General features: G+C 36.7%; 2 protein-coding genes and 1 pseudogene across 3 annotated transcripts; all 3 read right to left on the reverse strand.

Annotated features, from left to right (window-relative positions):
• Positions 1 to 268: 268 nt before the first annotated feature.
• LOC149884162 (uncharacterized) lies at positions 269 to 1,135 on the reverse strand. Its single transcript, XM_090098710.1, has one exon. The coding sequence runs from the start codon at positions 1,133 to 1,135 to the stop codon at positions 269 to 271; it is 867 nt and encodes a 288-aa protein (XP_089954836.1).
• Positions 1,136 to 7,428: 6,293 nt separating this feature from the next.
• LOC149884163 (uncharacterized) lies at positions 7,429 to 8,706 on the reverse strand. Its single transcript, XM_090098711.1, has one exon. It carries the CDS (start codon positions 8,704 to 8,706, stop codon positions 7,429 to 7,431), a length of 1,278 nt encoding a protein of 425 aa, XP_089954837.1.
• A 424-nt stretch (positions 8,707 to 9,130) lies between these two features.
• Positions 9,131 to 10,666, reverse strand: LOC149884164 (uncharacterized; annotated as a pseudogene). The gene is made up of 3 exons (XR_016456008.1): positions 10,372 to 10,666; positions 9,972 to 10,055; positions 9,131 to 9,344 (listed from the first exon to the last, which is right to left on the reverse strand). The product of XR_016456008.1 is annotated as an uncharacterized LOC149884164 (transcript).
• Between the last annotated feature and the right edge of the window lie 1,309 nt (positions 10,667 to 11,975).

Below are 11,975 nucleotides of genomic sequence, written 5' to 3' on the forward strand. Positions count from 1 at the left end.
GCAACGTCTTTGGCGGTCAAAACGGCAGAAGTGGCCAATTCTTTTCCTGCAGATTTGGCTGCGGTGATGGCCTCTCTTCCAATTTCGCTTGCCGCTGCCTTTCTCAATAAATGAAGAGACGATCTCGATGCGTTTGAGGCTGCCATCCTCCTCAAAAAATTTTTAAACGTGTCAACGAATCCTCCTCCTCCAACCACGTTCTTTCTCACATATCTTCTGTTGTTCACAATGAGCATTTTAAAATGAGAAAATTTTTTTAATTCGTGTTTCACGACTCGATGAATTTTTGAATCGATCGATATTCCTCTTTGTTGATTTCCCCCTGCCTCAAAAGCTCGTCACAAATGGCAACAGCTTCGTTTCTCGATGCAATATTTCCAGCATGACCAGCGGCGATGCTCAAACTGAGTCGCTGCACCAGAGCATTTGGATCGCTCGGAAGAATGATAACTCCACGACCTTTTGTTCCCCTCGTTTTTGTGTAATTTTTTTCCCAAATTTTTGAAACAATTGTTTCCCACTTTTCGCTTCTCGAAGCTCGAACGGTAGGTCTCCCTTCTCTCTCCATCGCATGTGTTTCGACCAGTATTTTTTCATAATTTCCCAAGTCCTCATTTGTTACCTTTGTCATATCAGGTCTGGATCTTGAAATCAGCTCCCAAAAACCAATCGTCCCCTTGTACTTTTCTCCATCAATAATGATGTCGTTTTCATCGATGAAAATTTCTTTGTTTCCAATAAACATTTTTCCTCGTTCTTTTGCGTGAATCCCAAAAACTCGATCTGCAGAAAATTTTTTGGCTGCATATTTCGACAAATATTCCAAAGCAATGTTTCCCACATTCATTTTTCCAAACGTTTTTTCAACACCTTTTAAGCTTTCAGATGGGCTTTCTGGATAAGTCAAAGCCAGTGGAGTGTTGTCAACTTCTTTGTATGCAATGCTCTTCAGCTCGTTTTGCACCTTTTCGTTGCTCTCGATCAGAGGCTTGAAGAACTTTGACAAATCAGCCTGGTAACTCACATCTGAAACGTTCCGGTTGAGGCTCTCATTGTAAAGCTTTTCACGGTTGGCCATGTATTCTTTGACAATCTCATCTCTCTCTTTCGGGTCATGTATTTTAAAGAACTCCATTTTTAAAATACTGAGAAAAAAAACTTAAACACAAACGAGTTTGCGTTTGCGTTCACTTTTTGAAAATGTTGTTAAATGCTTGAATGGCTTCTTCTCTTCCTTTTTGGATCAACGTCTCTTTGGTCAATTCGTCAATGCTGATTTTTGCATTTGTCCGGATTTCTTCGGACATGACCTTAAATTTTTGAAGCTCGCTGAGAACTAATTCGTATTCGGAATCGCTCACAAACCCGTCCATGAGCGATTTTGAAATGTGATCGCCAATCGTGTTCAATTTTGACTCGGAAAGAACCTTTAATTTTTCGTGCTTTTCAGCGTTCAACATCATTTTTTTGTTTTGTTGGTTTCCGAAAATGGACAAAGCACCCATTCCGACCGCAATCCCCTCGCACGCAATCGAAACTGGGGTGGCAACGACGGTTGACAAAAGGGCAATACCAGTAATCCCCAAAGCAATTCACACCGTTTGCAGCCCATCGTCAGCGAAACGAATGATTTTCGACACTCGATGGTACTTTTTGCTCAAAGCCATTCTCTTCACTTTTTCATCCTCCATTTCTTTTTGGATCTCGCTTATTTTTTGAAGCCTGTAAATGTGACCTCCATCCGTCGGAGCTGTTGGAAGAGTCGGATAAATTTTTTCAGTGTTTTTGATTATCTCCATCTTTTTAACAAAGACGGATTTTTTTTTAATTCGAATCGATGTGATTTATTTTGCAAAGCATTTCGCCTTTTTTGACAATGATGTCATTGGTGCTGTTGTTGCTCACATCCAAAACGACGTCATCCACAGACTCTGAAAAAATCACATCGTTTTTGAAGAAGTTCAATTGGTCACTTATTTTGTTCATCAAAGTGACGACAGCGATGCCTCTGTCAAAACTCAACCCAACGGACAACGATATTGTCGTCAGAGAAAGAGCTGAAAATTTAATGTCCTTCTGAGCAAAAATTTCATGGTGCCCGTTTATGTTAAAACAGTTTGGGTGATCCAACTCTTTTTTTGCCACAACAATATTTTGCGATGTCTTTTTTTGCAGGTTTTTGATTGTCTCCACCAGGTTTTCAAGCTCTTTGATCCTGTCAACCAAATTTTCCAAATTTTTGGTCCGGTCCGACTCTTTGAATCGCTCCAACTCTTTGATCCTGCCATCCATGTGCTCCAAATACATTTTCGAGATGTCCAGGTTCGAATCAACGTGCTTCTCTGCTGACGCGACATTCTTGTACATCTTGTGAGGGGCATGCATTTTTAATATGAAAAGAAAATGTTTTAACTCATTTTATTTTCATTTTTTTTCGTGTTTTCACATCTCTTGGTCAGACTCCATTTTTTCGTGTTTTCACATCTCTTCGTCAGACTCCATTTCACCCAAATCCAAATCGTCACCCATGATGCTTTGAACTGAAGACACCTTTTTCGCAATGATCACTTCTGGAACTCTAACCTGAATGGACTCGATCTGTGCTCCCACAAAAACACCTTCAATTCTCAAAGAGGCAACGACGTTGCACTTTTGCCGAACATATTCCAAAGGACTCACCTTCACCAGCTCTTTCGCTTTCTTTTTGAAAAACAAAGAAGACACTTCAATTCCTTCCTCGTTTTTCTTTGTGAACAATTTTCCGAAAAAAATGGGCGATTCATTCGGATTATCGGATTTCTTTTTCAAAATGGACAAGTCCTCTGTCATTATTTTCTTTGTTCTCCCTCCCTTTTTCAAAGTGGGAGTCATTTCCTTGACTTTTTTGCGAAGAAATTTTGATACCTTTTCGATCACATCGATGAACTTTTTTTCTTTTTCGCTCATCCCTTTTTTCTCGTCGAAACCGAGAAAGGACATGGAATATCCCTCCAGCTCTTTCATTCCAAAGTTGCAGTTCTCAAACACACCCAGAGAAAACAAAACGGGTGTCCTCAAAATGAAAGGTGCTTTCCCAGAGGGGTACTCATAAAAAAGCGGAATCTTTTGGAACTGAATGGGCTTGGTTGCGGAATAAACCTCTCCAACCGACAATTTGCTCTCGTCAAAATTTCCAACCGTCACGAAATTCATCTTTTTAATAAGAAAAGAAAATTTTTTTAACTCGTTTTTTTCAAACGGATCAGTTCATCATTTCTCACCCATGAGTTGAACGAGTCTGGATATCCTTTCCATTTGACCAGTGATTTGCTTTTTGTTCGGCGAACGATTTTTTCAATCCTGAATATGCTCTGATCAGTCTTTTGCATCTCCTGCTCATAAAAAGTGCCTGGAATGTCTTCACCGTTGGCGTCGGCAATCTTGTACGTGGATGGATCCGTTCGCTGAACTTTGGACACTGTGAAAACCTCTTCAGTCCATCTCGGCGTGTACCCTTTTTCAAAATGGGGCTTCTTTTTTGTGATCCTCACTTTGTCTCCCATTAAAAGTTTCGGCTCTGATCTTTCTTTTGGCATCTTTCCATTCAGATTCATCCAGGCCATATTTCTATTCTTCTCCTCGCTGGCTTCAATCGGTGTCATTTTGATGGACGAGTGCTTTGTGCTGTTGTAATTTTTCACCATTTCGTCCAAAACATCAATGTATCGGTTGGTGCTGTTGGCTGAAAAATATTTAAACATTTTTTCTTTCATCGTTCTGTTCCATCGCTCGACGACGCAACTTTTTTCCTCGTTTTCAGTGGAGTACAATTGAACACCCAACGCTTTCACGTGCTTGTTGTAAAACTCGTTTCCTTTGTCCACCCACATTTTGACACACTTTCTTTCACCAAAAATCTTTTTCAACGCTTCAGCCACTTCAAGACCCGTTTTGCTTTTCAACGGAACGATCCACCCATACTTTGAAAACACGTCGATCACCATGAGCAAATATTTGACACCATTGTTGAACTTTGAAAACGATTGCATGTCAACCAAATCAGCAGCCCATATTTCGTCGATGTCGTTCACAAACACTTTTCTTTTTTTAAAATGACGAATGACCGGTTTGTGAAGCTCCTCTGCAAGCTGGTCCGTCCATTTCAAACTTGAAAAAAATTTTTTTTTTTAGAGCCCTTTGGATTCGCAGAGACGCCTAATCCGAATTTGGCTTTGGCTTTGATGATGGGCTCGATGATCTTTCTTTCGCTTATTTCTTTTTGAGTGGGGTTTGGAATGGAGTTCATTTCTTCAAGCATCATTTGATCTGCCAAATTTCTGCTTTTAATGTCGTTTAAATATTTATATGCCAAATCGTGGTGATATGCCGCATTGTCCACTCTGTCCACCGGTTTGCTCCACTCCTGATACATGTCGGTTGATGTTAGCCTTTTGTCCAGGTTTGTGCCAGGTCCTGCAAAATTCATTCCTGGAATGTGCATCTCTCCTGGAAATTTTGCCCACGGAAGCTTTATTTTTTTTGAAAAATTGTTGATCGATTCGACCAAGTCTCCCCCTTTTGTTGAAGATGATCCATGCGAAGATGATTCTTTGAGCGCATGTGAAGAAACAAACTGGCATTTGGTCGTTCCGCAAGAGTCGCAAGTTCCTTTGAGCATTTTTCTGTTGTTTTTTGAGATCTCGTTTCTCAAATGAATGGTTTCGGTTTCTCTTTTGCATTTGACGCAGTACATTTTAAACACAAAAAAAATGGAAGTGACCGATTTGTCATGGAATATTGGAAAAAGCAAAAGAGACAACAACCCGCTTTTGCCGAGAAGCATTCGAGGAATCATCGTTGGAAAATCCGGTTGCGGAAAAACAACGCTGCTTCTCAATTTGCTGCTCAAGCCTGGATGGCTGGATTATAACCACTTGCAGGTCTTTGGGAAATCTCTTTTCCAGCCCGAGTACAAAATACTCAAAAGCTCGTTCGAAAAAAATTTGCCAAAAAAGATCATTCTCGATTTGTTCAAGGTGCAAAACGAAATGGAAAAATTGAATTTAAACCCAGAATGCGTCATTAACGACCTTTCAAAAAATTTTTCCGAAACCGAGGACATGAATTGTCAATTTTTCGAAACGGCTGACGATGTTCCTGAACCTGAAGACCTCGATTCAACAAAAAACAATTTGATGATCTTTGACGACCTTCAATTAACCAAGCAAAACAAGTGCGAAAAATATTACATCCGCGGAAGACACTCCAACGTCGACTGCTTCTACTTCGCTCAAAATTACTTCATGCTCCCACGACAAACCATCCGAGAAAACACCAATTTCATTTGTCTGTTTCCTCAAGATTCAAAAAAATATGGACCACATTTTTCGAGACCACGTTTCGAGCGACATGGGAAAAGAAGAATTCAAAAAATTTTGCAAGCGTTGTTGGTCTCAACACCACGGATTTGCCGTCATCGATTTAACCTCAAAAAAATACGAGGGAAAATATCGAAGCGGATTCGACGATTTTTATTTTCCGAAAGAATCCTTTTAAAAAAATTTTTCATCCATTAAAAAAAAATGTCTGGCATCATCATCGACGTGGATGGAAATTCCAACGTAATCATAACAGAATTTTTGGACAAAATCGCCTTTGAAAAAGAAAAAACCTACGAGATGGCTTTTCTAGGCCTGGAGACGTACAACAGCTTTCCAAACATCACCAGCAAAAACAATTCTTTCAGGTACAGCATGACCAACGGTGTCAATTGGGAAAACGTCGTCATTCCAGAAGGAAGCTACGACATCATCGACATCAACAATTATTTGCAAAAAACCGTCTCAAACACAATCAAAAATTACGCGTCACAAAGCGCAAGTTACGTCGCTGCGAATAAGATCAGCTACTCACCTGAAAACATCAAAATCGGATCCAACTCAAACACTTTAAAATCAACCGTCAAACTCGGAGTAATTTATTTGATGGACCTGAACGTCGAAAACAGCATCGCCTCTCTTTTGGGATTCACAAAAAGACAATTGGACTCCAATTCAGAATACGAGTCCGACGATATTGTCAGGATTTCAAGCGTCAACACAATCAGAATCGTCAACAACGTTATCGGATCAGCCTACATCAACGGCTCACAACTCAATTGCATTTACTCCTTTTACCCATCGGTCGGTCCTGGATTCAAAATCATCGAAAGACCCACCCATTTGGTCTACCTCCCTGTCAAGGTACCTGAAATTTCCACGATGATCACACGCGTTGTCGATCAAAACGGAAATTTAATCGACTTTCGCGGAGAGGACATCACGATCCGATATCACATTCGAGAAGTGAAATAAATATATTTTTCCGGCATTTTAAAAAATGAGCAATTACATTCGTGTCAAATTAAATGTGTCCCAGGGACAGATCGAAAAAATAAAAAAATCCATGATGGAAGGAAAACCCGTTAGCATCCGGATTTCAAGAGAGGATTTCCAAGGAAACGACGTTTTGCTTGTGACACACACACAACACCAACAAATTTTGGACGCTCTCCATCGAGGAGTTGGAGTCACCATTAAAATGAGCAAGACTCAAGTGGAACACAACGCAAATGTCAAAGGAGGATTCATCGGAGCTCTTTTACCTTTATTGGGAATGCTTGCTGCTCGAGCCGCTCCCTTTGTTGCCACTGGTTTATTAGGCGGAGCTGCCTCTTCGCTTGGGTCCACTGTGATTGATAAAATTTCAGGAAGGGGTGTCGTTTACGTCAAAAAAAATGGACACGGAATGAAAATGGGCACTCACAGAGGAAACGGATTATTTTTAACACCCTGGATCAAAGGAGGCTCCGTCAGAGACGGTCTTTACATCAAAAGCGGAAAAGGTTACGAATCCATCGGTTCCGGATTGCTTCTCGGACCGAACTCCCCATTCTCAAGCATCCCTTTTTTAAATTTAATTTTGTGAAAAAATTTTTTTTCTTGGCCAAATAAAAATGAACGGAAAAACGAGAATCTTGCGAAACGACGATGGAAAAATCAGAAGCATTAAATTCATTGAATACTTAAGGGACAAAGGTTTAGGTTACCGCGAAATTGAACTGTACAAGTCCATTCTCGAAGAAAAACAAGAACAAGAGCATGAACAAAGAAAAAAAGAAATTTTTCGCGCAAGATTTAAACACCTTTACACCCATTAAACTTTTTTCATGACGTGATCGTCATGAAAAAACGTTTTACAGACACCCCTCAATTATCGAAAAAATACAAAACGGAGATCAAAACATTTTCACACCCCTCAATTATCGAAAAAATACAAAACGGAGATCAATACATTTTCACACCCCTCAATTATCAAAAAAAATACAAAACGGAGATCAAAAATGTTAGAAAATACAAAACGGAGATCAAAAATGTTATGAAATGAGCCAGAACTCTCCTTTTATAGTAGTTACCAAAATACCGCTAGTAACGGACATATTTGCGCCCTCGCAGCTGTTCGTTTTACTGTGCGGTGGTTACGCTCCACTATCCCATTCCCTGAAGGTCTATATGCACATCTATACTTCCTTTTTACACACCATTTTTCACATATGTTTGAAAATTCTTTGGATTTAAACACCGCTCCATTATCCATCAACAGTTCTTGCGGTGGGCCATGCTCCCTAAATACGGATTCCAATTGATTTACTACACTTTTGGTATCTTCGCACGGCAACTTTCTCCAAACTGCAAACCGACTTGGTCCACAGTCAATCATTGTTAAATATGGCGACCCTTTATAGTGAGTCACATCACAAGCAATTCTATACCATGTGTCTGGTACATCTAGCACTCCATTTTCCCATTTTACTGGTGCTGGATCAATTGAATTACATTGGCAACAATTGCGAACACATTCTTCAACGTCTTTTCTTAATACGTGCGGAAGTCTTCGTTGCACTGTAAACATTGTCCGATTAACGCCAAAATGATGCTTTGAGTGACAATTACGAATTTCTTCAGCAATACTTACCCCAGCTAGTTCTTTAGTATTTTTTTGTGAAAGTTCATTTATCCAAGTTTTTGGAACTCTTGTCAACACGTCAGCTTTGTTTTTGGAGGACGGAATCCATTTCAATGTGATGTTTATATTATATTCTTTTATTAAGTCTTGCAAAAGAGAAAGTCTTCTTTTAATAAGCATTTCTGATAATCCATTTGATCGAACCCTATGACTTTCAGTCAGCATACTTTTTAACCATCCATGAACTGTCACTGAATCAGTGAATACTGACAAATTCTTTATATGCCACTTAGCAGCTAGGTTTATCCCACGCACCACAGCATCTAATTCAGCAATATTAATATGCATGACATCATTTATACTTCGAAGCCAGGCTGCATCCTCAATTATTACGCCATTGTATTCTATAGCAACCCCCATTGCCATGCTGCTTGCATCACACCACAATGTCGCTCCATTTTGAATTCCTTCAGCATTCCATTTTCCTCTCACAGAATCACTAACTTCCAATCGGCGCAATATTTCAATCAACCATGACTGAGCTTGATCTCCGATTAGATCATCCCAAGCATCTCCTTGACTATGTCGTTTTATAAAACTGCAGGCAATTCTGAGCCAACCTCCAACAGGATAGTGACCTAATAACCCAGATAGCACATAGACGTTGGCCCAAGGTTGGATCAACGTCGAAAAATTCGTTGGTCGATGGTCGGCAACCGACATCGAGCCAACGTGGATTTGATAGTCGGCGCGACGTCGCAACCAACCGTTGGGTTAACGTTGGCCCAACGTCGGATATCGACGTTGGGCGAGCGTCGCATTCTGACGTTGGTCCAACGTATAATTCAAATAATATTAGTTTTACTTGTTTGCAAAAACTTTGATTTTGATTCAAAAGGTGTGCTTATCTTTTCAATCAAAAACAAAGTTTTTGCAATCAAATTAAAACTATTTATTTGACTAAAGTGTAACTTTTTTCAACTAAAGGGTAACTGTTTCTTTAAGTAAAGCGTAACTACTTCTTTGTAATGTTGAATAAAATGTAATGTCCAAATAAGTTAGAATAAAATTTGACGCTGATGAACGAAAATAAAACATTGATTAATGAACCAACTTAAATTAAACAATTACTAAGAGAAAATCAATATTTGTTGTAATAAACATAATTATGTTAAAATATTTGTACAAATGTTCAAACAAAATAACGTTCTTCTCGACTGCTAAGCATCCTTACGAATCTTGCATCTTTACTTCACTTGAGACTACAACAACGTTCGAATGTTCCTCGTTATACAATTTGATAGAAATCTTTGAACTTGCATCATTCGTTTTATGAGCTTTAGGCATTGCCATAGCTACTGCTAAAATTATAGGTGTTCATATATTTTTGTATTTATATATATATTATTAGCAAACACTTATCAGTTTCAATTTTTTTACACAAAGTTTCGTCAATAAAGACTTTTCAGAAATCGGGAGGGAGAGGGGAGGACTAATCGCTAATTGGATTTTTGAAAAGTCTTTAAAAGTGATTTCTAATAATTTATTATTGCTTTGTTTTTGTAATAATAGAGGGGGTGTAACCTCTTCAAATTATTAAAATATCCTTTTTTTTTTTTCGTTCAAATTTTGATTTTCCCCCCTTAACTTTTGTTTTAGTCCCCCACCCCACAACATTTATGATCTTCCTATGCCACTGCATATATGTATGTATGTATGTATGTATGTATGTATGTATGTATGTATGTATGTATGTATGTATGTATGTATGTATGTATGTATGTATGTATGTATGTATGTATGTATGTATGTATGTATGTATGTTTGTATGTATGTACACACACATACACACACGCACACACACACATCAAATACAAAATCTATATTTAAATAATAAAATAGCTAATAACAAACATATGTAAGATATAAGCACTATATACAAATAAAATTTCTATAAATAAAAACATAAAATTTTTTTGATGTGTTACCTGCATAAACATGGCGACAAAATATTTTTTTAAAAATAATTAGTACATTTGTTGATATTTCACTTTCATTTTTTAATGCCACATCTAAATAAAAATTATTGAAAAATAGTATTAGTATTTTACTGCAAAAACTAGAAGTAAAATGCTTCAAAATTCTCTTATACAAATAATATATGAATTCCAATCACCATTAAAATGCTGCAAATGCATATAAAATACATTACCGTATCCCTCTTTAACAGCTGTTAAAGAGGGATATGGTAACAAATGACAAATTACAAAACAAATGCTTCACTAGACATAACTGAAAAAAAAAATTTTAACAAAAGTTTCATTCAGTAAATAATGAAACAAAGAAATTTTAAATTAACACACCACTCAGCTAAAGATGCGATAATACCTTTTTCATCAGGATTGCTATCCAGATCACTTTAATTTTTTAAGTCTGATGTGAAATAGCGTTCATCCTGATCATCGTCATAGTGATTATTAAGAATTTGAAAAGGAAAATTATCTTCATCATTGTCAATATCAATCTCATATGAATTGTCATCATAACAAACATTTTCACAATCATTAGAAATACTGCAGGTAGACACATTACTTTTCTGATAACTTTCACCATAAATTTCTTATATATCTTATCAACTTGCTCTCTCACTCTTCTTCTGTTTGTTGCATATGAAGCAGCCATCTAAACTATTAGTACCAGTTAAATTATATCGTATAGTATTAGTAGCCTAATATTATAAACCATTATTAATACAAAAAAACAAAATTTAAAAAAAAATTTAACTTGACTACTTTAAAAATAAGAAGAGCAAGAGGTGATTTAATTCAATTTTATTTTATAAAATAAGTAAAAATATGGTTAAAGTTAAATGGAATCATCCTCCTAAAATAATTAAATATGCAATAAAAAGACGTCATACTCAGAAAATGCAAAAGCAGTTCAGCAGTTCATTTAATTTCTTCACAAACCTAACAGTTAACAATTGAAATAATTAAACAGGAGAGATAATCAACTCTGATAATGTGAATGTCTTCAAAAACAAGTTTGGTTGTTTCAAAAACAAACAAAAGAAAATAAAAATATAAAAAAGTAATGAAAAAATGAAAAATAAAATGAACACTTTTCCAAAGCTGTCAAAGTTTAACATCTACAGATGTTAGACTCACCACATTGTATGTGTAGAGCAAAAAATTTATTATTATTACTATTATTACATTCTAGCATTTTACATCTTTTACAAATTTTACATCCTATCATAAATATAAAAACAGTAAATTACTTAAAGTTTTTTTAGAACATTAAGAAATTTACTATCAATATTGATTAGTCCAAATATTGATTCGTCAATTCAATTTTTATTAAGAAACATATCTTTTGAATAAAATACAAGTATAAGAGCATAAAATGTAGCCTTAATGCATGATATAGTAGCCTAATAGAAGCTTTATAGCACAATTTTGTAGATTCTCCTGCAATCAGTGCTGCTCTGAGGAGAATTTGGTGAAGCAGCACAAACTTGCTTCAGGCCATGATAATAAACAGGGTACTCAAGTTCTTGATACAAAATTAAAAAATTCTACTATCTCTAATATAGAAAAAGTTTATTTACAAATTATGTAGCTACATAATTAGTAAACTACTAGTTTAAAGTTAAATAAACACAAAAATGGAAATAAAGTACCTTATCTCTCTAACAAACTGGATTCTAACAAAGAGGATTTCTTTTCACAACCACTTCTTCGCGTGATTCAATCTTTTTTGATTCTTTTAATACCACTTCTTCTCGTGGTTCAACCTTTCTGAGTTCTTTAACGACTACATATTCTCATGATTCAACCTTTCCGAGTTCTATAACGACCACTTCTTCTCGTGATTCAATCTCTTTGTTTTAGAATAATTTCTTTACAACTTCTTTGCATAACCAACAGCTAACTAAAAACGGGTTTTTTTAAGAATGGCGGAAAACTTATTAAACACTAAAACCTGTAACA

The sequence above is a fragment of the Hydra viridissima genome, unplaced genomic scaffold, assembly GCF_058129835.1.
Source record: "Hydra viridissima isolate aposymbiotic clone 2 unplaced genomic scaffold, HvirCarnegie_v1 scaffold_9, whole genome shotgun sequence".
Lineage (NCBI taxonomy): Eukaryota > Metazoa > Cnidaria > Hydrozoa > Anthoathecata > Hydridae > Hydra > Hydra viridissima.

What these genes read in the sequence shown, in the direction of transcription:
- LOC149884163 (XM_090098711.1), bottom strand. Translation starts at nt 8,706, where the DNA reads ATGTCGGTTGCCGACCATCGACCAACGAATTTTTCGACGTTGATCCAA.
- LOC149884162 (XM_090098710.1), bottom strand. Translation starts at nt 1,135, where the DNA reads ATGGAGTTCTTTAAAATACATGACCCGAAAGAGAGAGATGAGATTGTC.